Source organism: Streptopelia decaocto (assembly GCF_964273445.1).
Source record: "Streptopelia decaocto genome assembly, chromosome: 3".
Lineage (NCBI taxonomy): Eukaryota > Metazoa > Chordata > Aves > Columbiformes > Columbidae > Streptopelia > Streptopelia decaocto.
The window spans coordinates 21,136,635-21,162,901 of record NC_138656.1 but is presented as its reverse complement, the minus strand read 5'-3'; the positions used below and the strand labels follow the sequence as shown (position 1 = coordinate 21,162,901).

The following is a 26,267-nucleotide window of genomic DNA, read 5'->3' as shown; positions in this document are numbered from 1 at the left end:
GTGGGGGAGGGGAGTTACGTTGTTTTTTTTTAAGATATCTTAATTTATGTCTAGACTTGGCATTAAATGATACTAAAAATTGATTCCCCGTAGCCTTACCTACTGGGGACAATGATTGAATGGATCATAAATAGTAGACAGAAGTGCACGCTTTGTGGTAGTGTTACCTGTTGACATCAGAAAAAATGCTTAGTTTATTTTTTAATTTTTCTTATTTCCATAGTATCTACTTTTTCAGGACCTTTGTCCTGGCTGGTGCTCTACCATACGAACTTATATGTTGCCTTCAGAGTGTATGTTGAATGGTTGTTTACATCATTCCTTTACTGGGTACAGAAGTTTCAGTTTCCCACATTGTTGGGACTAATGTATTTATATATATGTTTCTTACAATTTAAAAAATAGATTGCTGAAAAGGGGGGATCCAGACAACCAGGAGTTGAATATTTTTGTACGTTACTTGAAATGCTGCCATTACCTAACTCTCCATTTCCGCAGGAGTTCTCAAGGTCTCTTTTTGCAGTGGAGAAAAGAAGCCTGTTGTCAAAAAGACCAAATATTGGGGGGGGGGGTGGGAAGCAGTTGTTTAGTTTCTGTAAATCTAAGGTCAAGAAATAACAAGGGAAAGGGATTTTATAAGTTTTTAAGCTGCTGGCATCTTTTTGAGGTCCCAGTTATTGAGTATTTGCAGGAAAAGCTGTTTGGAATACATGCAGGTTTCTGTATGTCTGGGTTTTACACAACTCTACCCATCCTGCAAAGATAGGAAGTCTTCTTAATACAAGGTAGAAAGTTCTCTGGAGGCTTGTCTGGATTAGAAGCTGGAAAATCACAAGTTTAAGTAGCTTGATCTGTTTATCAGTATATTTCATCACTTTGGATTTGGGATACTTGCAGAAAGGTACAATTAACTCATCAATTCATAAACCCCTTTTTTCCTTCTAACCCAGTGAAACTGTCACAGATGTCATCAAAATAGTGGAGCAGCAAGGAACAGATGCATGGTGGACCCTTCCTATTGAACAACTATTATCGAAAGAGGCTGTAGCAAAGGTAATTTTTTTACTTCAAATACAGAAAGTGCTCAAGTTGGTTCAGTGATGGGAAATAATATAAAAGTTTCATATAGTCCCATGGTGCTTTTCAGTCTTGTACCTTCATGAGAAGGCGTCCTGTGAAAGGAATATTCAGAAAGTGATATCCAAGTATGGCAAAATACACACAATCAGATTTGCGCCATTAATTCAGAGCAGAGATCTCCCTCCTCCCTCTTTTAGTTCAGGAGGCAAGTGACGTCCTAATTAACCAAATAATGAGCCCAAATATATACTAAGTCTTTGTCATTAAAAGAGATTCAAATTTTCATTTAGTTCTTCTTAACTCTTTATTCTCCATTTATTTATTGTGTTCTTTAACACCGCAGCTTGTGTGCTAGCTTGTCTGCCGTCTCAGTTTTTTTAGTCATCTTTCTTTGTTCAGTTTTGGGTTTTCATCAGTAATTATCTGAAAACTACTGTGGAGAATTATCTAAATTATTTGGTATTCACTCACAAAGTTGGTAGCAGACCCTGTACAAGAGTGGTCTGTCTTCAAAAAGCATTGATGATACCGAGTGTTCTGTTTGCGTTATTTAACAGTTGTTTTTCCAATAGGCTGGTGGTCGTGATGTTTTGGATTATGTCAAGGGACAGGATGTCCTAGACATCTGGTTTGACAGTGGAACTTCCTGGGCTCATGTTTTGGAAGGTACAGAATTAAAATGTTGATCTTTCTTTTAGAATACTTGGAGAACAAAATGTGACTTTTCCGTGGTGATATTGGTAGCAGCAAAACTGAGTGAGATTATTCCAGCAGCAAACTGGTCGTGACTTCTTACTGCTTTTGCTCGTAAAGATAAGGGTTTAATGTTGGCAAACTCATTTCCAGCATAGTTGAAGATGAGATTTTTCTAATATTCTGACTCATTCTGCTATGTGTCATACCATATATCTTCTAATTGGAATGTACTTGTTTTGAGTATAGAAGTTTCGTGACACAAACAGCCAAGGTACTCTGCTGCTAGTTGGTAACTCTTAAATTATTTTCAGTTAACAAATTTCAGTTTGTGCTTGTGCATGCTATTTGAAGCATAAAAAAACTGAGACCAGATGCTGAATATAAGTAACTTCTATAATTATAAGAGTGTAGGTATATTTTCCAGTTTTGATTACTTTCAGTAACCAAAGCAGTATATTGTCACTTAAAATATTTATACTTGCTATATGCTACTTTTAGCTCCAACTGCCAGTAGTTGCTACTCAGCAGGTAGCAGATACATATTTGTGTAGAAATATATAAAATACACACTGTTTGTCTGGAGGACAGTCCGAAGTCAGGCGTCTTTTCTAAAGGAGGAATCTGGTCCCATACTTCAAGTCTGTTGGACTTTAAACCCCTTAGTACACAATCGCGTGATAACAATCTTGTTGAATTGTAAAACACGTTAGTACCAGAGGTTTTATTTCTTAGCAACGTGGTCAGGCAATAGTACCATCAGCAAACAGTCATTTTCTAGAAGACCTTTACATGTATTAATGTTCGTAGTCTTTAATATTTCCTCATTCACTGTTAATTTGTGTAGAGCTCCTTTATAGATTCTGTAATGTCTAACAAATGTTGGCTCTTTCGTAGTACAGACTTCTTCTTTCATGGAACCATTGAAAGTTCCTCTTCTCTATCTAATTTATTTTCATTAAAGTTGCTGGAATTGGGGTGTGTAAGGCATCTCCTTGTGCTGTCTGCCAGGACTGGTTCAAAAGTTGGGAGAAGGACTAACCAGCATAAGCCTCTTCAGAAATGACACCAAAGTTGCATTACATTTTCTCCTTTATAATGGAGGCTCCCAGCCACTGCCAGAAGTTGAAGTGCAGTCTCAGTGATTCATATGAAATCACTGTTTTAATGACCCTTTATGAAAAATGCACTTTGCAGGAGAAGTTGTTGAATTAATAGTTTTTCTTGTATTTCCCAGCTGTTCAAACATTTTGCAGAACTTCTTCCTGTGTCGATAAAAATAATTGGCAGGGCTTAGAAATAGGCTAAGCAATGGGATTCTTTTCCAAAGTGTTCTTGGGATGAAAAAAAACCAGATGAAATCCACAGAGAAATCGAAAATTGCTTAGAGAATGTCACAATGGGAAGAAAAACTTCCTGTGGGCACATGGGAGCTGGCGTGCTCCCTGTGAAGTGCTGCCTGTTCATTTTGTAGCGGGAGGTGAGTGATACCAGCATTTATCACCTGCCTTCTCGTGAGTTCTCAGACACATGGTGTGAATTTTGGGGTTGTCATATGCAGGGCCAGGAGTTGGACTCAACGATCGTTGTGAGTCTCTTCCAACTCAGGACATCCTGTGATGCTATGACTAATGTTTAGAATTGTTTTACTCTACCATGAACTCAAGTTATTGAAAATTAGAAGTGAGTGATCTGTCTGTTAGTAACCAGCAGGAATAAACTGTGTTGCAGGTTTCTCTGCCGCTTCCAGTCTCTCAAAAGTAAGTTGTTGTCTTCAGTGCCTCTGCAGCTTGCAGAACTTAGGCCTGAGTTTTCACTGGACTGGGACTAGCTATGCCTGAGCTTAGTAGATGAGATGCAGCGGGTATAAAATGCATCCCTTTAGCTGATGGCCTCACAGATTTCATTTCAAAAAATACGGCAGGTTGGGAAAGGGGTGAGGAAAAAGAGGAGAGAGATATTTGGCAATATGAGGGTTTTTAACACGTTAAAGGAATTGCTCAGTGACAGCAAGCTCAGTGACCTAAATCACAGGTTGCATGGATACAGTCATACTTCTAACACTTGCCCTGCTGCGTTTCCTATCAGAGACTGGTCATAGTTCTGATGGAAATGACGTAAAGTTGCTCTTTTATTTCATTAAATTATGGTTGGCTTCCTTTTTCCAGCCGAGCTGTGTCAAAGGTCCCACTTCTAGCTAAATGACAAATTAACCAAACTGTTCTACATCGGTTGTGTGGCAGGCAGGAGGTTGCGACTTACACACTAAGATCAAAGATTCAGCTACTGTAGTCACAAACCCAAAAATGTTCAGATACAACTAGATTGTCTGTAAAGTAAATACTGCCCCACTTGCACTGTCAAGAGCAGATCCACAAGTGCAACGTGCTCTGAAAAACCCCACTGCTACTAAAGTTTTTTTGGGATATGACTTGCTTCCTTAATGCTCTGTTTGCCTAACACTGTTTTCACTGAACAATTTATTGTTGTGCTATGTGATCCCTTTTTTAAAAATATCTAATTATTTCTTATTTTTTGAAAGAACTGTTTCCACATTCTTTTATGCAGCGTTGAATTTTAAGTCTGAATACTTCGTACATGAGTAAATTCATTTTCACAGTGCTGCTGTGGGGTAGAGGAGTGTTAATACCCTGCTTCTAAAAAGAAGGTGTGTTGAAAGCAAAATCTGATTCAGAAGCATTTGCTGGTTTTGCATACTCAATGTACTCAATGCTGTGCTGCCTATGACTTTTTTTTAGTTCTTTGAAATTCAGTTTGTGTTCAGTGCTTATTTCAGTAGCTGTCCTTCTAGTATCCATTCTAGTATCCTTCTAGTATCCATTAGAGAATTCTTTTGTCTTAAAATTCTCTTATGGGTCTGGACATTTCATGGGCAGAGTTCCATCTGCACTACAAACTTGAGATTATAATTTTTCAAAATACTTCATATAAAAAGGCACACCGGACCATACTGTGATGTGACATGTCATTGGTAAAAGTCACACAGCTTTTCACCCATAGTTTTGTGTCGCAACGATGGTGGTTTTCAGCATCATAACTTTTTTCCCCTATCTTATTGGCTAATATTTAACTGAATGAATGTGAGTATTTTACAACTTACCTATCTAAGTGTTTAAACTTTTGTGCTGACTGAGAGACTTGAATTTATCTTAGCTGATTCATTCCTGGCATTAAAATACAAGACTTTTAATCTAAAAGTCAAAGTCTGTAAGATCAAAGTTATGAACCAGAAGGATCATAAATCGTAATTGTAATTCTCCTTAATGACCTATGTACTGTACCTCAGTGTAAAATAAACAACTGCGAAGTCTCTTCTGGGCTGTCAGACATGCTCTTCCATTTGCAAAGAAATGTGCGCAGTGTTTGAATTAATTTATATATAACCATCGCAACTTTAATGAAATGAGGTAGGGGGGTTACACGAGCACTTACAAGGTTTTGTACATCCAGAGCCCCTGTTTGTACTTTACAGAGATAAAATGTTCAGGCGTCCATTAAATGTGTAAGCTACATGAGCCAGCCTGCCAGATGTACTCCAGTTCCTGTCAGGAAAGACCAATACAGTTTGCTGTTTGTAATCACTTATAGCTTTAAATTCTTCTCTAAGTTGTAACTACTTGCATTTCCATGAGAAGTTCACCTTTCTAAAACCAGTGGCTAGTAAACCAGTTGTAATTAACAAATGTATTGTTACAGATTTTTCACTGTTACTTTCTTCTTAACCAAAAATGCCTTTTTTTTTTTTAATCTTGTCCTCACAAGTAATTTTGTGATCTTTCAATACAAAGGTTGATCCCTGCTTATTCTCCATATAAACCCAAGCTTTTTGTAGATTTTCTTGAAGGAATAAGCAAATGTGTAAAAGAACTGTAACACCCACCCACAGGTTTTTCCTGTGCTAGCTGGAGCCACATGGCCTTGACCTTTGTAATGTTGAACTGCCTTTTATTGCAGGATGGCTCTAAATATCGAAACTTCCATTAAGTTAAACAAATAAATGCAGTGTGTCAGCAGCAGAAAGAAGCATTGTTTCAGGGGTCCTTGGAGGAAAGAGGATAAAAGGAGCTACTAGATAAAAAATGACTAGAGAAACTTTTGTCTGAGTATCTGGAAAATTACATCACTAACTTTTAGAGTCAAAACTTATTTCGGGCCAAACGTGTGTAACGTTGCACATTTGTACGCTTTGAGTTGCATGTTGTGTGCGCTCCACGTTATTCTGGTCTCACTCTGACCTCGTTTAGGACCGAGGAACTGCCTGAGTCAACACATGTTGTACTTTTTAACTCATTTGTAATTTGAACTATAGAGGAAACAAAGAGAAAGGGTCCTAAGCCAAACATTTGTTGCCAGTATCTGTATCGTATTAGTACTGGAGTCCCATTCTTAGAAGTAATGGCAGAAAAACAGTGTGCTAAACACATGGGCCAGTTAGTATGGTACACAGAAAACCTAACATGAAGAGGCCACATTCATGGGTTGTTACATATTCACTTTTGTGTCATTTTTTTTTCTTATTGAATAGCCAGGCTCCTGACAATTTTATGTCACCTTAATAAATTGTATGTTTGGGAAAGAGCTGTTATACCCTTACACCTGTATCCCAATCAGCTTGGAGCACTCTGGCTTTGATTTTCTTTCATACAGAACTTTTTTTCAGCTTTTTTGAAGTAACTGCTGATTTATGTCGCTATAAGTTAAATTATGCCCAGAAGGCATGGTATATATTCTTTATACTGTCATATTTTATGATTATACTGTCATATATACTGTCATATGTCATATGGTGACTGACTCCCACCAGTCAAGCCATCAAAGCTTTGCCTCAGCCCCTGGGGAGGCCGGGTGTGCAGGTGTGCTCGGCAAAGGGCCGCGCTGTGTGCCCTGCAGCCCGTTTCCTTCTCTGATGCCCACAGTACTCAGCAGCTCCAGCTGTTCTTCTCCAACATTCCTCTTCGTCGTGTGTTTATAGGGAATAACATTTCTACTCAGCCTTCGTCTGGTTAAGCTCCTCCAGCCCCCTCTCTCCCGCGAGAGGCTGTTTCCCACGTTGTATTAATCCTTTCCAGCGACCAGAAATGTCAGTTCTGTCACAGGTGAGCTGCAGTCGCTGCCAAAGCTCCCCCTGGTCTCTTCCAAAACTCCCTGATGCCTTACACAGGCCGGTCAGGCGCGTTACATCTGTGACTTGTATCCTGAGTGATTCCCCACTGATGGAGTTCTAGGTGGTAGCGCAGTTTTTATTAATTCCAAAGTATGTGGTCTTTTCTTGGGTCCTTCAGTCGGTTTAAGAGTAAAGTATTTTGAGAACTTCTTATTAAGTGCTTTAAGCACAATAGCCTCTGTTTTCAAATGTATTATTTTGTTTGGGGGAAAGCAAGTTTATTTGTTAAATTTTGGAGTTCAGCGATTCTTGGATATAAAAAAAATCGTGATACTAATGAATCACTTGTATCACGTTGAAGTAAACATACACCATTTGTGTAAGCAACTCATCTACGGGGTTTGAAGAGCAGAATAACTTTTACTTACAGAGATTTTCTGTTAAGTGTATTAATTGTTTAAAGATTTAGGCTGATGGTTTTTTAAAAAAAAAATCTTCTGTTTTTAAAGGTACAGAGCAAAGAGCAGATACATACCTTGAAGGAAAAGACCAACTGGGAGGCTGGTTTCAATCCTCTCTATTAACTAGCGTGGCCACAAGGAAAAAAGCACCATATAAGTAAGTGAATGGATTGCAAACACATTGCTAGTTCATTTATTAAATATCAGGCTTTTGATAGTGTGGACATTAGTGTGCAAACAAGAGAAACCAAGCCATTGCTTAGTATATGATTTATGTTCATATGTTTTCAGTATAAAGTTTTTCTCAGGTTAGATTGTAATGGATTTATTGTTTAATTTTTTTCCGTCATGATTTTAATAGACATTTTCTTTCTCGGTGATTCAGATATATCCTGTTATAGTATCAGATACGGGTCTGTTCTTTTGCCATCTCTCTCACTCACATAATTTCTATGGGACATGCCCTAGGAAAATCTTACAATCACAGATGTGTGAATTGCATGTTAGGCTGTAAAGAATTCAGAATCACTGTGTACATGTCTTATGCTGGAGCTGTGACTATTTGTTGCCTTGAAGATGAAAAGCACAGGGAAGGGGAATGCGGGTCAGTTGCAAGGAGGGTGTGCAATTTTTGGACACGTATTGGCTTAAAGAGTAAATAATACTTTCATCTTTAATTCATCCGAAATACGTGTGCCCTGGGTGTCTGCAAAAAATCTGTTGCTCGCGTGGTAAAATTAAATGAGGAAAATAGAGTCGTATGCACCACTCGGAGGGTAGTGCAGCATATTCATGGTTGATCGAACTCAACAGATGAAACCTCGGGCTTACCAAAAGAAAGTATTTCTGTATGTTCTGACTTAGGAGTATCCTCATTAGAAATATATACTTAACGTAGATATTTTTTGTTTTCATGAATTTTTTTTCTTCAGGACTCTAGTAGTTCATGGATTTACCCTCGGTGAGAAAGGGGAGAAGATGTCTAAATCTATTGGCAACGTGGTTGACCCTGATGTAGTAATCAATGGAGGCGAAGTAAGTCAAGCTCCTTTGAGTTTCTTAGAATCGCTGGTTACAATTTGTCACTACCAGATTCTGCAGCTGTCTTGTGGCATGGTTTTCTCCAAGCAGCTGTCTTGGAGCAGAACTCCATATGCTTTTCTAGACTTTGGCTACACTGCACTTCCTTTTGGCTGGAGTAAAAACCTTGAGTTGTTTGGCTTCAGCTGTAGCGCCTAAATAAATTACAAACCACCTTTGTTCTGTGCTAAGGGAGAAGAAAATGCATTATATAGAAGGTGTAGAATGGTTCCTTTTTACTTAAGAGCATAGGATGATGGGGGTGGATTAAAAAATTAACCTTTGTTTCCAAATTAATAGAAACCTGCAAGCTGGGCCTGGCAGTGCGGCAGTCGGAGTGATCCGTCTGCTGCCAGCCTGGGCTCTGCTCACTTGCTTCGTTCTGTGGTTGGGGGATTGCACTGCAGGTGATGCTCTGAATCTCTCCCCTCCCCAGTCCTGCTGTTGCTCTTTCTGTAGCTGCTAAGCAGATTTTGCAACTCTCTAGTAGGATTAGTTACATTTATACAGTCCTAAAATTATATTGGACCCTTTGAAGGCAACCGTGAGGCTGATGTGGCCCCTGGTGAAAATGAGCTTGACACCCCTGCTCTAGACAACAGAATCAGTCCTCACAAAGACTTGCTTATCTGATTCAATAGAACACACAATAGTTTCTATTCTTTCAAAAAGGACAGAAGCCATTTTCAGAGTTGAAAATGAGGTGAAAAACAATCTGAAAGGGAAAAAAAAGTGTGTAGTTTTAGATATTAACATGGTTATTTTAATGTTAAGCATTCAAAGGATTCAAGGCTGTAAGGTGAGTTTATCTCAGCTGAGTTCTAGCGCTGCCCGCACACAGGCAATTGCTGTGAGTATGTATTGTAGCCCTGGCTTTAGCCTCTTAGCAAGAATTACCATTAAGCCCCCAGATCCAGTGGCTTCTGGGCACACTCGCAGCTGTGGCCGCAGCACTGGCAGCAGGGAGCTGCGCTGCTCGCTGTGGGGCAGGAGCCCCAGCAGTTTCACTCCTGTGCCTTTCTGTCCCTACCCAGGATCACACCACGGATCCTCCGTACGGCGCTGACGTTCTCCGCTGGTGGGTGGCAGAATCAAATGTTTTCACCGAGGTGCTGATCGGGCCCGTTGTGCTTAATGCTGCAAGAGATGACATCAACAAGGTACGAGGCAGATATTCTAATGCTCCTCATTCTAATGACAGGTTCTCTTTACATTTGCGGTTTCTTTGCTGAGTAGAATTCATTGCAAGGCTTTTCAGCTTTTAGAGTAAAGAAAGCTTTTCCAAACTCATTTAGGCAGGTACTGTTGCTCTTTACATCTGTGGATAAAATAGTAAAGTATACTAAGGAAAAGACTGTTTTTTGCAGCATGTTTTGGCAATAGCCAGTCTTTCCATTTTTCGATAGGTCCTTTTGGCATATGTTCTTCTTGGTACTTTGGAAAATAACCAGCCTCAGTTGATTCAGTACATAATATTATCATCTTGTGTTTCATCTGAACTGTGGACCATTAAGGTTTGATTTGCTTGGTTTGTTCCCAGCTTCGGAATACGCTCCGCTTCATGCTGGGAAACTTGACTGGCTTCAATCCAGAAACCGATTCCATCCCTGCTTCAGAGATGTACATAGTAGATCAGTACATGCTGCATTTATTGCAAGATTATGGCAGCAAGGTAAGGGTAAATTGTGTTTAGATGAATATATGTGTAACATTTTTCATTGGTTATACCCTCTAAGGCAAATTCTTTAGGTGTATGAGTAAAGAGTATGTGTCAAGTAGGCGAACGACAACCACAAAGGTTTATTTGCAATGTGCAATTCCTTAAGCCTGTTTCAACTTTTGAGAGGATGGCTTTGTTTTTAACATTCTTAACTTGGTTTTGACATGGGCCAGTTTTTCTGACTCCCCCCAACCCAAGGCCTCAAATTAGAAGTCTTCAGAAATAGTTAGAATAGGATATAAAAACAAAACAAAAAATTCCACAAACAAAAAAAAACACAAACCCAAAACTTGTAGAGCTTTGGCAGCCTGCTGTAGCCCAAAAATTAGTCATTTCTGTCAATCATAAGCGTTCTGCTGAAGGAGAAAATATGGACATAATTGCTGGGGTTGCTAATGTCCTCTCCCCTCAAATTTGAATTGAAATTATTTCATTTCGTTGTTCTCATTGTTACCTGAATTAAGATTTTTTTGTTTCTTTTCCCCCTCCAATAACCTTTTAACTAAAGGATTCTCCCAGACTTTGTGTCACTCGTTACAGTTTGCTTAAGTTCTAGTTCATTGGCATTGTATACCACGGATGAAAATTGATCCTGTCTCTGCTCCCTCTCCAGGTTACAGAAGCATACAAGGAATATGATTATAGCAAAGTTGTTCGATTATTGCAAGCGTTCTGTTCCAGAAACTTATCTAACTTTTATTTCACCATAATCAAAGACAGGTAGGTTCATTGCTTCTGCTTTTAAAGGAGTAAAAAACAAGTTAATCAGCTTGAGATGGAGGTAGTAACTTCCCAGGCAAAAGCTGAGTGACTACAGCTCTCTCTGAGAACATTTCGCAGTTACGTCTTGTTCTTTAGTGCACTGAAGCGCCCAGGTGAAAGTTAAACTGCTTTCAGCTGAGTATCTTTGTCATCACTCAGCTTCTATATTCTGTCTGCTAGGGGTACTGCATCATTTGAAAAGGTAATCAAGTGTACACATTTAAAACTAAATGCTCTTAAAGACAGATTCTTGAGTCTATTTCTGCCTAGAAGTGTGTGCATATGGATTTGGGAAGGGCTTTTAGCACTTATTGGGCAACCTATTGTCTTTCACTGATCTAAAAACTAGCTAAAGAATCCTAAGGATGTGATGGATAGCTTGGTAAATCCTGACAGGGCTGTCTGACGGAGGAAGGAGGTTGGGGATTCTACTGATCTTCATTTTCCAGAATGCAAGTAAAGGGGAAAAAAAGAAGAAAAAAACCCTAATGCTCAACTAGAACAAAGGGCTAAGAAAGCTGCAGGCTTAGCTCCCTGAGAACGTTCTCTTCAATATCAATGCAGCAAATCAACATCCCATGTACAAAATCTCCTTTCCTATGACAAAATGTGGCTGAATATGCAAATGGTCACATACTTGTGCCACAGAGCTTGCCTGGGAATGGCAATTAGGAAAAGCTTTCCTTAGAAAGGCAAGCTAGGCCTGACTTCTGTACTTTCAATGGCAGTCTGCAAAGCACAGCTCTTGAGCAAGAACAGTAACATGAACATACAAACAAACACTTTAATCTCTGTCTTGCAGGCTCTATTGTGAAGAAGAAAAAGATCCCAAGCGTCGTTCGTGTCAAACTGTGCTAGCACAGGCTTTAGACATAGTAGTCAGATCATTTGCACCAATTCTTCCTCACTTGGCGGAGGAGGTTTTCCAGTACCTCCCTTACAAGAAAGGTAAAGCACATATAATTTCCAAGGACTTCTTCTAGTGCACTGTTTACCTGCACAGTTAAAAGGAACACAAATACAGAGATAATGCCATTATTTTTCACTCATGTAATAAACACTTGACTAGAAAGACACTAAATTAGGAATTCCTTTGTTTGCTTTGCTTTTCAGAGTCAGAGGGTGTGTTTCGTACTGGCTGGATTAATGCAAGCTCGGCGTGGAAGAAGCCTGGCATTGAGGAAGCTATAGAAGGAGCATGTGCAATGAGAGACTCTTTCCTTGGGTCCATCTCTGGCCAGAACGCTTTGGAATATGAAGCTGTCATTGTAATTGAGCCTGGACTGCTCTTTGAATTAATGGAGGTAAAAAATGCAACTAAGCCAAGTGTTATCTGTGCAAAAAATACTAATTTCTGTGAACTTTCTTCTCCTTTGTACTTTCCAGAAAATCAGACAATCACCATCTCTGGAGGTGTTTAAAAGATGTGTAGATGAGGTTTCTTAGGGACATGGTTTAGTTAGTAATGTTGGGTTAACGGTTGGACTCAATGATCTTGAGGGTCTCTTCCAACCAAAATGATTCTATATTTAGACACACAAAGGCACTAACATGTGTAAACAAACTTGTGCTTTCATCATGACAAGGCTCTGGCAGCTCTTGCAGTCACATAGGCAGTAATTCTGCTTTTTCTGTAACATTTTCTAGGAACAAAAAACAGGTTGCAAGTCTGAAAACTAACTCTCTTCCTTAGGCACTGCAGGCTGAAGAAACCTCTAGTGTTTCACAGCTGAATGAAATAATGATGGCTTCCCAGACAACCCTGCTGAGTGAGCTACCTAAAGAAACACCTGCAGATGCAAACATCACCAAAGGGACCTTTCTGATCAACTTGGAAGGTGAGAGAACTATTCCAGCCAGGCTCTGGTTCTTTTCTGCACTACTGCATACTTGGTTGTTGGCTTTGTTTGAATATCCGAGTACGCCAACTCCACCTACGCAATCTCAGCAGTAACGCTTTCTTCAACAGGTGGCGATATCCGTGAAGAATCTTCCTATAAAGTTATAGCCCTACCAATTGCCAAAGCAAAATGCCCTCGCTGCAGGAGATACACTTCTGATTCCTCCAGCACTCCCTGCCCGCGGTGCCTCAAAGTCATTGCAGGGAAAGGGAGCACGTGAAGAGGAAACGGCTCCGCACAAGCTGCTCCAGAATCATAAGGACTGAGGTACACAAAAGCAGCGGCTCAGCGGAAGGTTTGTGTACCAAAGCCTGTAGAACCAGATGCTTTACACCCCAGCCTGAGCAGAATTATCATGTATTTGGGGAGGGAAGCTTATGTATATATACCCAATTGTGTATATCACTTTTCAGCTTAATAAAAAGGGTTGTTCAAAATAACTGACTGATCTACTTATTTTTAGTAGCCTCTGTTCTTCTGACGTTCACCTCTGTTTAATGAACTCCACAGTAAACCAGCTATTGCTTAATTCTTATACTGTCAGCAGGTAGTTCTGCAGAGCCCCAGAGAACCAGTCCTCTCTCTCCTGGAGTGGCTACTCCTGTAGAACAGAAGAGGAAAAGGTGGTGACCACCATTCCCTGAACAGAAGGAAAAGACACAATGAAACCTCAAATTTTATTTATTCAATTTACACAAATCCACAGCAAATTAGACACAAAAAAGCACTATATACAGAGTATTACTTACAATACATTACAGATTTGATTGGTGTAGTGTGTCCGCTCTGACATGATACTCAGTTACAGTAAAATCCTTCACACAGCTGTACCAGGATACAGGAATGTAAATGCAACTAAGGAACATTTTTGGTTTTCCTCAGGTTCCATAATGACCAAATCTCTGGCATACTCATTTCTGCAGAAGTTTGAAGTGCTGTCAGGCAAGGTAGTAAAGCCACCTGTACAATCTTGCCTTCTCCCATTTTTCCCCTACAGCTGTTTAAACCTCAGTCATGGAAGTATGCAAAACACAGATCAGGGCTGGCCACTTACTCCTATTAGAATTCTTGCTATTTACGCTGTCTGATCTCCTGTCACTATAGGAAGCCACACATGTAATATCAAAACATTTCAAGAAGCCTTCATCAGCTACATTAAAGTGCAGATGCTGAACCTATGAAGGAGGCTGTAGAACAAGCCACCTCTGTAACCTTTTTTTTTTTTAGGGGGAGTCTAACCCTTAGATGACAGCAGCACATACTTCAGAAAGGTGAGACCAAATTCTGTCTCCAGCCAGGCAGAATACTATGAAAGCGGGTCACGAGATGGCAATTTCAGCTGACTTCAACACAAAAACAGTTTACAACAATTTTATTTTTCCTCTCCTGGCTTCCTTTAGGTAGAAAGTAAACATTACTAACTGATGAAAGATAATCATGTTTAATACCACTCCAAGAGTGAAGATACTCACTATATGATTCCCTGTAGGTACCGTAAATAAAAGTGGTTTCTTTAAGGCTAAAGTAGTAAGTACTATAGATCATCAGTGAAGTTGGGTCAACTACGTAAGCAGTTTTTGACTACAAGTTAACATATGCAGAGATTTATAGCATACTACGTCTTCTACAGTGATAAGATGGGGGAACAACCTTACAGCAAGACACCCCTTGACCTACTTAAACTCAGCAGAGCATAGTAATAAAGAAGGATGTAAATCCAGTTTTAGCTGAAGCCCGGCAGCCTAGAGACAACATTGGGAGATCCGGACTAAAAGCTGAGTCTGTATTTGTGTCTGGAGAATTGGATTGTCCTCCCCAAGCTGTTTCTGAGTGTGGGCTGTTCTCCCTTTGCATAAGGTCCCAGCCCGTTTCATCCTACGTCTAGTGCAGTCGTCATTGTCACATATAATGCGGTTACAAGGCATGAGCCCAACACCAGCTCGAGCTTCTGAAAAAGCAGCATTGGCTTTACATGGTAACTTCAGAGACTGAATTTTTTCTTGGGTCTAATTCTACAGCTTGTTTTGAAAAACAAATCATACATGGAACATTGAAACTGCAGCAGTGACTGCCAGCATGAAATACAGAATTTCACAAGATGTGATTTTGTAAATGGACTAAAACTGCTGTCAAATATATATCCAATTTAGACTACCGCAAAAAGCGCTCAAGTCAGAAATAAATAACGAAGCATTTCAGATACTGACAAGTGTACTAGAAACTAAACATCTTTGTACTAGTGCAGAATTTAAAATATACTCCAATTTAAAATTACCTTCTGAGATGGGGAGCGGTGTTTTTAACAAGAGCCACACTAAAGTTCACTACTTCTGTAAGGTTCAGCCTCGTTGTGTAACATCATGCACTGTCGTGCTCCATCCATAGCAGAGCTGCACTGTCACGATGCGATGGCCTCCACGGCCTCGATCAGGTTCAAGGCCAGGCTGTACTGCCCGTGGTTCTCCGGTAAGTGCTCGATGACCTTGGTAACCAGCTTTGCTGTCGTTGCGATTGGCACTTCAACGTTCTGAAGTTCCTGGGGATCCTATATAAAATAAACATGGCATTAGAGTAATTTTACAGGTGATCATCTGCATAGAAGACCTCCCAAACTTGTATAAAACAGATTACCAAGGTTTATTAACTCAATTAAGCTGATGCATTGACCCACAAAACTGCTTTTACCTAGCAACAGGAAAAATGAGAACTAACTCTTGTTTCCACTAATAAGAAAGGGCCATTCAGATGTAATCTCTGTCTTGGTGAAGAGAAGCTTCTGAAAAATCAAGCTGTTTTCCTAAATCGAGCTTAACTTACCATAGCTTTGATCCAAGTAGACAGTGTTGGAGGCAGCCTAGCGAGGACTTCCATCCCCTCCTTCGTCTGCGTATGAAGTAAAGCAAAGGCCAGTCTCTGCCCAGCCAGCACGAGCAGCTGCGATGCCAGCACTTCTTTGTCAGTCACCTGAAGAAAGGCCTGAAAACAGAAAAACAGAAGGAAATAGAAACCAGTTGAGCACGACACAACTCATCTGGGGGCTTGAGAAGCTGTATCAAAAGTTTCTCAATACTGAAAGGACAAATAGTTTTGAAACTGTTTCTTGTGTTACCTGATACTGTAATAAAACACGTTATTAAATGCTTCAAAACAGCAGAAAAGTGAACAAAAAGAATTACTCTGTACTTTACACAGTGATAAGCATGAGATCTGTTTTACAATGCAGCAACATATTCCTCACTTCCATATAATCTCTGGTTTGCTTTTTTTTCCTCTCACGGAAGGTATTTTTCTTGTCCAAGGACTGGTAAACTTTTAGGAAAACAAGAGATTGCAAGCAAAAAAAGCAGATTCCTGAAACTACCAAATACAGTACCATAAAACAGGTTGTACTGGTTCAAACTAGTAGTGTAACTTCCTCTTGTGTTTCCACTAGTTGCTATACAGATTCCTGTTGGAAAGAAGCAAAACTGAGGGTAATCATCTGTCTTGAAAAAGTACTTTTCCAGCCTCTGACTTTTTCAGCCTGGGGATTTTCTCTGAGCCTGATGATACTTAAGGTGCCTGGAAGGGTTAGGCAAGTGAGAAAGTAATTTTAGCAGAATCTCTGACATACTGCTGTATTGATTTATAATCGCTAAAAGCTTTTATTACCTCTTCACCAAGATGATCCATCCCGTAACTATACAGCTCACAGGCATAATGCCTTCTGACCACATCCTCAGAGACTTGAAGATACTGAGCCAGGTCCACAGCCAAAGTTGGCCAATTCTTCCCCTTTTCAAAAGGAAACAATTCCTCTTCGGAGACTTCTTTGGCCTTCTGTGATGAACATAGTGTTTGGACCGCTGCACTCACAACTTTGACCAAGAACTTGGAAGCAAAAATGTCAAGTTACTTCAGTATTATTTGAAATTTTAGCAGTTGAAGAACTTTGAGTACAAAAATTATACCTACCTGTTGTCGTATGGATAACACATTTGGATCCATATCCCCACTAGGTAGCAGCTGAATTGAAGTAAGGTCTTTGAAAAACGCATTTTTGCCCTAAAATTGAGAACCAAAGTCAGGCCTCAGAGATACAGGAGAATAAAAGTAATCCATTTTGATCCAATACTAAGAAGCCCACTTATTTTTTACATTTAATTTGTATGGTATCTTCTCTTTGGGGACAAAAATCAATACTGCAAGTTAAAGGGACAGAAGAAAACAAACTTTTGTCCATGTAATCATAACATGTCAAGGATTTGCTTTCAAATTTAAAACTACCTGCCTGCTAAAGTAGATATCTGATATTCTACCTACTGGAGCTGAGAGTTGGGATTCATTTCGCGGTCCCAGGCTCTAGAACAACATGCCAAGCATAATATGTAGGAAAAAATGCAAAGCAGCTGATAGAAAAATACATTTTCTTTACTACTTAATGATATCGTTGACGCCACAAATTTAAGGTCTCTTGAACTACGGATTAATCAAATTTTAGGTAAACTGCTGAACCATGGCATGTGGTAGCCTTTGTTTGAGCCCACCATGTTCCAGCAGTGACACACTCAATGCCAAGCAGGGAGTAGGAAAACCGGTACCAAAAAATGCTGATGTTAAACAACAGTGATGAACGTGTGCATCTAGATAGTGACCCGCCGTGTTAGAAATAAAGTAAGAAGTGGTCTTTGAAACCTTCAATCGCTTTTGCAGTCACCAGCCAAGGGCCTCTAAAGGCCTGTTAGAAATTCTCACATAAAGCTCACAGAACAAATGGGAATCTTGCGTGAGTGATGGCAAAAAGGCAGCAGCTGAGAATAAGAGTTGTAGTTGAAAGAAAGGAGGCACAGGAACACAATTTCATTTTACTCGAGACGTAATGTGCATTCTTAAGTGACAAAAGGTAGTATAATATAGTGCTTTCTGTTAACAGGTAAGCAAAAAAAAAAGGCGTAAGAATGATGGAATTTGATCAATGGTAAAATGCTAAAACAGGATCCAACTGCTTCATCAGAGCTGGCACATAAACAAGAACCTATGGCAAAACAAGAGTAACATTCTGCATTTATAAAATTCTAGTAAATCATTAAGAAATCTTCTGCACGGTATTACAGAATTAAATCGTTTTCTCCCCCAAAGGGATTAAATAACAGTCCACATCAGTATTTCAATTTCTTTTAGAATTGTGGTGTGGTAGAGCTCAACGTGTGGTACCTGCTTTGTATTAGGGTCACACTTCAATTGGAAATATACTGCATTTTAAATGCAGTGACTTTTTTTGTTTGTTTATATACATTAAATGTCAATCTCTTTAATCTCTTCAAGATGCTCAGAATTCTGGAATAATCATGAGCAATAACGGGTACAACAGTGACACTAACATAACATTTCTGACCTTAAATATTTATGTTTTCTTTGATCCGACACTTCTCAAAGCAACCAGAAGACCCTGTTTTTCAATGTTCTTACCATGCAGTATTTTCAGGCCAGCTAATCATTAAGGAGCTGATTCTCATGCATCTGAGGTCACTACAAATCTTCTATTCATCAGAACAAGCGCGAAGTTTGGGTTTCAGCCTGAATTCTGGTGACAACTTCATTAATGCACCACAGTGGAGTAATGTCTTTCATAAAATTATGCATGGATTGTTTAAAGAGTGAAAGCGTGCATTATAGATACCAAGAGGAAGGACAGCAATATTAAGATGTACGCACACAAGCTTTCAGAAGATGTACCTTGCTATCAAACAGCGAAAGAGGCTTGACGCTCTTCAAAGAAAACCTCATGATGGCATACAAGATCATACATAACACAAACTGGTGTTCGACCAGGGGGTAGTGAATGCGTTTCTGCTCAAGGGCGAGTTCCACTATCGATACTGGTCCTTCCACCGACATCCAAGCATCTTCAGTGTCTAAGACAGGGGCCTGCATTTCATCACTGCTAACGTCAGCCTGCCAGGGCAACACAGAGAAGCGGTCACACACAAAACGACACGGCTTTAATAACAACTTATTGCTTATCTGCGATAAAATTACAAAACAAAATTTCATGTTTTCTAAAAGCTCATGAACATTTGTCTGAACTGAATGGTACGGAAATTAGCATAATCATATTCTTTAAAATTAAATTGGAATCAAGTAGTTCCTTACTTTCCACGGGAAAAAAAACAACTTACCTCTAGCAACGTTTGCAGAAGATCTGAACAGCAGCCAAGAAAAGCTGTCATTGCAGTGTCACCCATACCTACGTCCTGTTAACAGTATGAGTTAAAGCGTTTCAGTTGGAATTGAAACAGGCTTTTATTAGCTAGTATATTTGAGAAGACAGTTGTTGGCATAAAACACATTGTTAAGCTCAGTTTATTAACCTATTCTATTTAAAGGTAAACAGATATTCACTTAAGTACAACAAAGAATTGGAAATAACAGGGAAAAAATAAGAATTAAGTTAAATGTAGCCATTTGCAATATTGTATCTCTAAAGAAGGCTGAATTGCTCAAGTAATCGCATTTAGTAAGTTTTATTTTCTGAGCATATCAGATGTCTTCCAAAAATGTTTACTAATGAAGTTACACATGAAAAAGAGTAGTAATTAGTCATATTATAGTCTCAAGTCTACCTTCTATAATATTTGAAGTTATTCTACTGTTCAAATTTGCGTTGTCAGAAAAAGATTAATTTACATTTCTTAAAATTAGTAACATTTTCTCTAGGGGCGCATTCTGAATTTTTCTGAAATTCAAATCACAAACTGGCATTAAAATTAAGGTCTTTTTATTTATTATTTCCATTTTGACAGAAGTAGTATTACTTGCCCTTCTGCACAATCTGTCCTTTGGAGCTTTTCCAACCTGTTAAAAAAAAAATCAGCATAGTTAAATAATTTTCATCATAAGGTATCTGTTATGTTATTTAGTATTTTTCTAGTATAAAATGAGAAAATAGTTCATTATGGCTACAGAATGCAACACATTGCATAGCTCGCTTTCAACAGAAGATTTGATACAGATCACACAACCCAGAAATGAACATCACTGATGCCAATATTTGGTTCATCCTTCTAAAAGTCCAGGATGGGAAAAAAGACCCCCCAGGGTCCTCATTCAAATCTCAAAAGGCCACTAAAAAGTCCCCAGTGAATTCTATAATCCAGGACTAGAGCTATAATACTAAGTGTGATACTAGAAAGAAACACTAGGGCACAAGGGCAGAGGAAGAGTGACTGCTCCAGCACGTTCACTGTGATGCAGAAGGTCTAATAAGAAAGTTATGACACAGTTTTCATGCTTTGCCCATCTGAATTCTTCAGAAGAGACGCCTAAATCACAAGCTGTTTAGGAATACTACTATGAGATGCAATTTCTACAGGTTGAATCACATGCTGCACATGATGAAGCACACGCTCATCAGTGGAAGTTCTCCCGTAGAACAAAAAAATGAAAGTGATGATTACAACACCATGGCAGAGCCTATACAACAGCTGAAGTGAGATGCCAGAGTCCTGAGTTAAGGGATTATTTCTACTGGAATTCAAGTGACCTATCATGCTGTTTCAAAGTCTGAATTCAAGACAACTTTCAGCTGTCACTTTTGGGACTGATTAAGTGCCAACAGATTTAGAAATCATATTTTTCTGAAAGTTGGTGAGAGATCAGTTGTGCTACTGCTTCTGTAACACAAACCCTGAGGCCTAATTCCCAGCCTTCAAACAGACCTAAAAGAACTATTCAAAGCGAGCAAAATTTGTCATTACATGATATTTGCTTGATGTAATAATTTACACAAAACCAGTTAGTGAACAAGCTGCACACTAGTACAGAAGCTGATTTACAACGCTGGCAATAGTTAAGAATGCTCAACAACATCCACAAAATGTTCCGTATTTTGCAGAATAAGAGCTCACACATGCAGAACTTGGATCACAACACTGGGTAAAGCTGCTGCTTGTGGGAACCTGAAACTTTCATGGCAATAACTTAAAGGAAACAGGCACAGAGAAAACACTTTATTAATTGTTTTCTAACTTAAATTTTTATATACACACATATAGAGTTTCAAATTGCTTCACAATACTTTTTATTTACCAATTAAAAGCTAACACTGCATATAAACCCTCAGTACACATCAGCCAGTCCTGACTTAAAGCTGCCTATCGTTGATCATTCCACAGATTTCATATTTTACAAAATGCATTCCTTCATCAATCCCCAAAGTTAGCTACATAATAAATCAAGCAAGCAGAGGGATTTCAATGCTTGAATAAAAGATATTCCAAACTTATTAAAAAAAAACCCACAAACACAACGATTTAAAAATACTAGTTTCACTTTTCAGTTAATAATAAAAATTCAGCCTCAAAAATACTGTCACAATACTGCACTCACCTTGTCCATTAAATAGGTAGCAGAAGAAAGCCTTTTCACTATGAATGTATTCCACATCATCAGAGCGATACCTAGAACCATTACAAACTTGTAAACTTCACGTGAATCAAAAGGAGATCTAAAAAGTATGGAGTGAAAAGCAATAGAACGAAGGTGCTTTAACAAGGGGGAAGAGGAATTAAAATAAGATGGTGAATGGAACACGAAGGAATTTTGAGTCATCCTCCCTGCTTCAGACTTAGACTTCAGATTTCTCAGGAGGAGACCACCTTGGTGATCAAATACAATCAGAAGTGCCATTAACAATTCATTAAAATTATTATATTATGCACACTGGGTTAAACATCATAGGTACACAGAAACTTTGGCAGTAAGCGTGAAGGCTGAAGACTGGTGCTTTAGGTATAGAGTGCTCCTTATTTACGTACACAGGCTATAAAAAAGACAATCGTCAGCATATTCACTGAAACAGAGTTATCAAGAAATGCATGAAATGTATGAAAAGTGTCAAGAAGCATGTGCCACTATTCAAATACAAATTAAATAGTTTCAGAGCAATTTTATTTTAAATTGTTTTTAGTTACGCACATTAACTTTATCTAACCAACTTATTTTCACACTTCTGATCGAAACTGAGTTTTAACATGAAAACCAGAAGCTTGAATGTCAGCAGAAAGTTTAGGGGCTTTTTTTATGGGTTTGGTTTTTGGTTTGGTTGGTTTGGTTTGGGGGGGGGGGGGGTGCTTTGATTTTTTGATTGTTTCAGTTTTTTTAGACAAAACGTTCATCACTACTACGAACTGCATACATTCGCACTAGTTGACAGTCATTATTCTGTTTTATAATTTCAAACATTAATAATAGCTTCATACTTACCATGCTGAACGTGAGCATTAATGATGGATCTTAGATGATCTATAGACCTAATGAGAAAACATGCTTCCTTATGTAAAACAAAAAAGCAAAAGAACAAGTTATTATGTTATTCAAAACTTGTTTTAAATGTAAAATATTGATTCTTAAAGGACCTGGGTAGATTATTTTAAAGCTAATATTTTGACAGTTATAAAACTTGGAAGCTATTCTGATATTGCAGTAATCTTTGACAAACATACCTGCACATGATAAAGTATGTTTCAGTATTCATGAAACACATTGTGATTTCAGCGCTATTTTCAAGGCTTTGTTTTAGTATGTGTACTGCTAACATACCCTTTGCTGAAAGGTACCACCACTGACTACAGTAATTTATCAAATACAAAATCCACTTGTGCCAGAAGGATTAATCTCTACTCCATTTCATTATGATGGAGTAAGCTTTTAACAACCTTAAAGGAATCTTCCATTCTATAGCAAGGTGTTATGTTGCATAGATCTAAGTTGTGTTAATCTCAATTTTATTATCAACTTAGGACATTTTCCAATCTTAGAGAAGCTACAGAAGAGCAGTGCAAAAACGGAATTTTTTTTTTTCTTTTCTCCTATGACAATTCCCAGCAGTGGTGATGGAATCCAAGAATATTCAAGAAAACTCTTCCCTCTCTAAATGGAATCAATTCTAGTCTAACAAATTTAGTATTCTGTGGTCTGCTTCAGCACATTGAGAAAAGGTGCATCACTATTTTGCAGTACTTAAAACTGTTTTGTACTTGCACAAAATAGAGTCAAAATCCTCCTACACGCTGCTTATTTGAATCCAGTTTCCACACTTCCAGTTCTGAGAATCTGATAGCTTAGAAACAAACTGTCCTGTCTTGGTGAGGTGCCACTCAGCTGAGGACCTGTATTCATTTTCCCAATTCAGTTTGTTCTTGTCACTTATCCCAGAAAAATTGTAACAAATGTGCTTTCAAAGCACACTTCTTCATGAAAGTTTTTATGAACTATTACAAACTTGTGAAACTGCTTCTATTGAGTTGGTCTTAACCATTACTCCCCACAAATGAAATTCTTTTACCTCTGGATCCTTATTCCACTGCACGACATATTCCCAACAGCAGTGGGCATGGAGCACATCCACCTTGAGACTACATGGAAATTGCCGATACGCCAGTTGCAGCAGCTCTAGAAAAAGAAAATCTGAAGTTACAAGACAGACCTCTTCCACTATAATTTCTGCTATTTCACAACAGTAGCAAGTAGAACTTCTCTGCAGACATTTAGAATTCAAAAAATCATGCTATTTTCTTACCTAGGATTGTTTCCAAGCCTGCATCTGCTTCTGGTTCCTCAAGAGAGATATTAGTATGTGTTTCCATAGATTCTTTAGTACTATCTGCATTGTTCCTGTGTTGGGCCAAATTCAGTACAAGAGGACTGAAGCCTTGCTTAAAAACCCACTTTGCTACAGTGTCAGCAATACCTCCTAGGACATTAAAAAAAAAATTATGAGGTATAGCCCATCCCAGAAGCTTTATGGCTCAGAATCAAAGGGGAAGAGGGAGAGGGAGGAGGGAGAGGGAGGAGGGAGAGGGAGGAGGGAGAGGGAGGAGGGAGAGGGAGGAGGGAGAGGGAGGAGGGAGAGGGAGGAGGGAGAGGGAGGAGGGAGAGGGAGGAGGGAGAGGGAGGAGGGAGAGGGAGGAGGGAGAGGGAGGAGGGAGAGGGAGGAGGGAGAGGGAGGAGGGAGAGGGAGGAGGGAGAGGGAGAGGAGAAAGGAGTTTTAACTTGCACCGTTAATCGCATAAGGATAACTTTGCCAATTAGAAAACTTCCTAATGAACTTATTAGAGGTTTTCAATGCAGTCTTTACAATAATACTCTTTAACAATTTTAAAATGTTATTCTGTGTGGTTTGCTTTGATTTTTAATTAAGAAAATTAACCAGCAGAACAATTTCCAGTGCACTGTATATCATAAATTAAGGTAAGGATGGCTTAGAAGGATATTAGAAAGACAGTCAACCGTCTTTCCAAGAGGAAAAAAAAATGTACCTTTTCCAGCTTCGAGCAATTTCTTTACAGAAAGCCTGCCCAAAGGCTCAGTCTGGAGTGAAGAAACTCTTTTTGTCCTGTTGCTCACTTTGCTATGCAGCAGTGTTTGAAGTATCAGACAATCCTCTAACTGTTTCAGCAAAAGCTTCCAATATTCGCTATCAAGGGAAAGTGCGTCCCAGGATTCCGTGTCCGAACCTACAGTTATTTGGGAAAACTAACAGAACACGTGAACTGGTTTAGATCTCCTCACTTCAAGTAGCAAAGTTTTGTTTAAAAAAAAAATGCATAATATTACAACAGAAAGCTATATCCTAAGAGCTACTCCATTTTAAAGAATAATTTAGTTCAAGACATGCACATTTAACTCTCATGCAACCATCAATTAATATCCCACACTGCTCACAAGATGCACAGATTCTTAAACAAAAGCATAAGGAAATAAGAGGACCTGAAAGATCACCTTATAGTTCCATTTCAAAGTTCATATTTAGTTGAAAAGTCTTTAAAATCCCTTAAAAAATACTTTAATTCTAAATCCTCCACTAGATACACATTCCCTACATATACAATTAATCCACCAATATTTCAATTTCCTACCATATTAAAAAGTATAAAACATGCACCACGAAATACTGCATCATACCACATCACACTTCTGTGCATTATTTTGATAATTTTCATGTTTATCAGCAAATGCCCTACTAGGAACCCCAAAAATCTTCCCAGTAGGGTGCAGATCTGATTTTTAGCTTTGTGCACCAAGACAGCAAACTCCAGAGTTCTCAGAAGCCTGGCCATTAACACTTCTGGGATTCAAGCCAAAGGATGGTAGGAAAATGAAGAGTAAAAGATAAACAGCTTCATGGAAGGTATATTTTGAGGGAAATAAAGCTGTTCTTTATTCTTTTAAGAGCTTAAGAGAAAAAAATGTGACAAAGGAGAGAGCAAATGGGTAAAGCATAATATGTTGCAACACACCAACATTCCTATTTGGGCAGTGCTGACAATTTTAACATAGAGAATTGCAATAGTTAAGATGAATGTGCAAAAAAACTAAAACACTTCCCGGCAATCTAGTTATAAATAAGGAGAATATTTACTAAACTGAACATCACCTAAACCCCATCTAATCTGTTAAGACACGCAGTAAAACACACATATGCCTGGAATGGAATAACTTTTTCCAGTTTGAATTGCAATGCTGTGTGTAGTTTGACATTCTTAATACCAACTTTGTGAAAAGATACTTATTGCCAAGAAAACTAAACACCCATCACCTTAAGGCACAGTTACAGAACTGTTACGAAAATCTACCAGTATATTTAAAAAAATAATAATAATTTAAAAAATCACAACTACGGTAAAAGAGGCTTACCATTCAAAGTTCAGTGAACTTCTCAAACTTATGTGGAAACTGTATATGCTTTAAGTTTGTCAACATTACTCGCTATCAAGAGAAAAATCTCACTGTACAGTTCCCATCATATATTTAAATACATTTAGTAAAATTCTGATATATCATTCATTCATTCTCCTCAGCATAATATTATTCAAATACAAATTTTCAGGCATGCAGGACAGCATGTTTGTGCTCACGTTACAATGTCGACAAATGAACGCTGAGGATGTTATTCCACCACAAAGACAGCAGTTTGCAGAAGAGGGAGGTCCAAGATGACTTACCTTTTTCTCTGTCACGCTGTCGATTATCTGTGCAGTTACAGAATGTCCAATGTGAGCAGACAACAAGGCAGCGGCATTACTTTCAGACTGAACACAAGCTGAACGCATTTGCTGCCACCAGGGGGAAACCGACTGTGTGTCCCACGTCTCATCTATAGCAACTGCGGAGCAAGGGGCAGAGGGGAAATCAATCTCTGCCACCGGGTGTTAACAACAGTAAAGCAGCAACCAACCCTGAAAGCAGCACTTACTAATATACAGCTTATATCAGAAGCGATCTCCAATTACTCTACATTACCTCTTTCTAAATATGTAGCATATAATTTCTAGATTATAACTCAAATTTAAAATAAAGAGCAGAATGTGAACTATTCATTCTCCAAGTTCCATTTGTGGGCAGCAGGCAATAGATCTAAATCACAAGGTAGTAAAACCTGCTGCATGCTTACTAGATCTAAGGAC

At 38.8% G+C, this 26,267-nt stretch overlaps 2 protein-coding genes across 3 annotated transcripts in view; one reads left to right on the top strand and one right to left on the bottom strand.

Annotated features, from left to right (window-relative positions):
• Positions 1-13,262, top strand: part of IARS2 (isoleucyl-tRNA synthetase 2, mitochondrial) — a 28,692-nt gene extending 15,430 nt beyond the window's left edge. The window contains exons 13-23 of the mRNA XM_082049219.1: positions 951-1,053; positions 1,653-1,746; positions 7,408-7,516; positions 8,292-8,394; positions 9,474-9,599; positions 9,980-10,111; positions 10,773-10,879; positions 11,724-11,869; positions 12,035-12,225; positions 12,615-12,759; positions 12,891-13,262. Coding sequence (XP_081905345.1) covers positions 951-1,053; positions 1,653-1,746; positions 7,408-7,516; positions 8,292-8,394; positions 9,474-9,599; positions 9,980-10,111; positions 10,773-10,879; positions 11,724-11,869; positions 12,035-12,225; positions 12,615-12,759; positions 12,891-13,042 — 1,408 coding nt within the window. The 3' untranslated portion in view covers positions 13,043-13,262. The remainder of the gene's footprint in view (positions 1-950; positions 1,054-1,652; positions 1,747-7,407; positions 7,517-8,291; positions 8,395-9,473; positions 9,600-9,979; positions 10,112-10,772; positions 10,880-11,723; positions 11,870-12,034; positions 12,226-12,614; positions 12,760-12,890) is intronic.
• Positions 13,263-13,485: 223 nt separating this feature from the next.
• RAB3GAP2 (RAB3 GTPase activating non-catalytic protein subunit 2) overlaps positions 13,486-26,267 on the bottom strand; it is a 48,708-nt gene continuing 35,926 nt past the window's right edge. For both annotated transcript variants that reach the window (XM_082050079.1, XM_082050080.1), the window contains exons 23-35: positions 25,806-25,966; positions 24,120-24,336; positions 23,381-23,554; positions 23,147-23,253; positions 22,066-22,132; positions 21,190-21,260; positions 19,621-19,656; positions 18,981-19,055; positions 18,538-18,756; positions 16,777-16,866; positions 16,474-16,692; positions 15,640-15,798; positions 13,486-15,367 (exon numbers count right to left, since the gene is read on the bottom strand). In XM_082050079.1, coding sequence (XP_081906205.1) covers positions 15,221-15,367; positions 15,640-15,798; positions 16,474-16,692; positions 16,777-16,866; positions 18,538-18,756; positions 18,981-19,055; positions 19,621-19,656; positions 21,190-21,260; positions 22,066-22,132; positions 23,147-23,253; positions 23,381-23,554; positions 24,120-24,336; positions 25,806-25,966 — 1,742 coding nt within the window. In that variant the 3' untranslated portion in view covers positions 13,486-15,220. The remainder of the gene's footprint in view (positions 15,368-15,639; positions 15,799-16,473; positions 16,693-16,776; positions 16,867-18,537; positions 18,757-18,980; positions 19,056-19,620; positions 19,657-21,189; positions 21,261-22,065; positions 22,133-23,146; positions 23,254-23,380; positions 23,555-24,119; positions 24,337-25,805; positions 25,967-26,267) is intronic.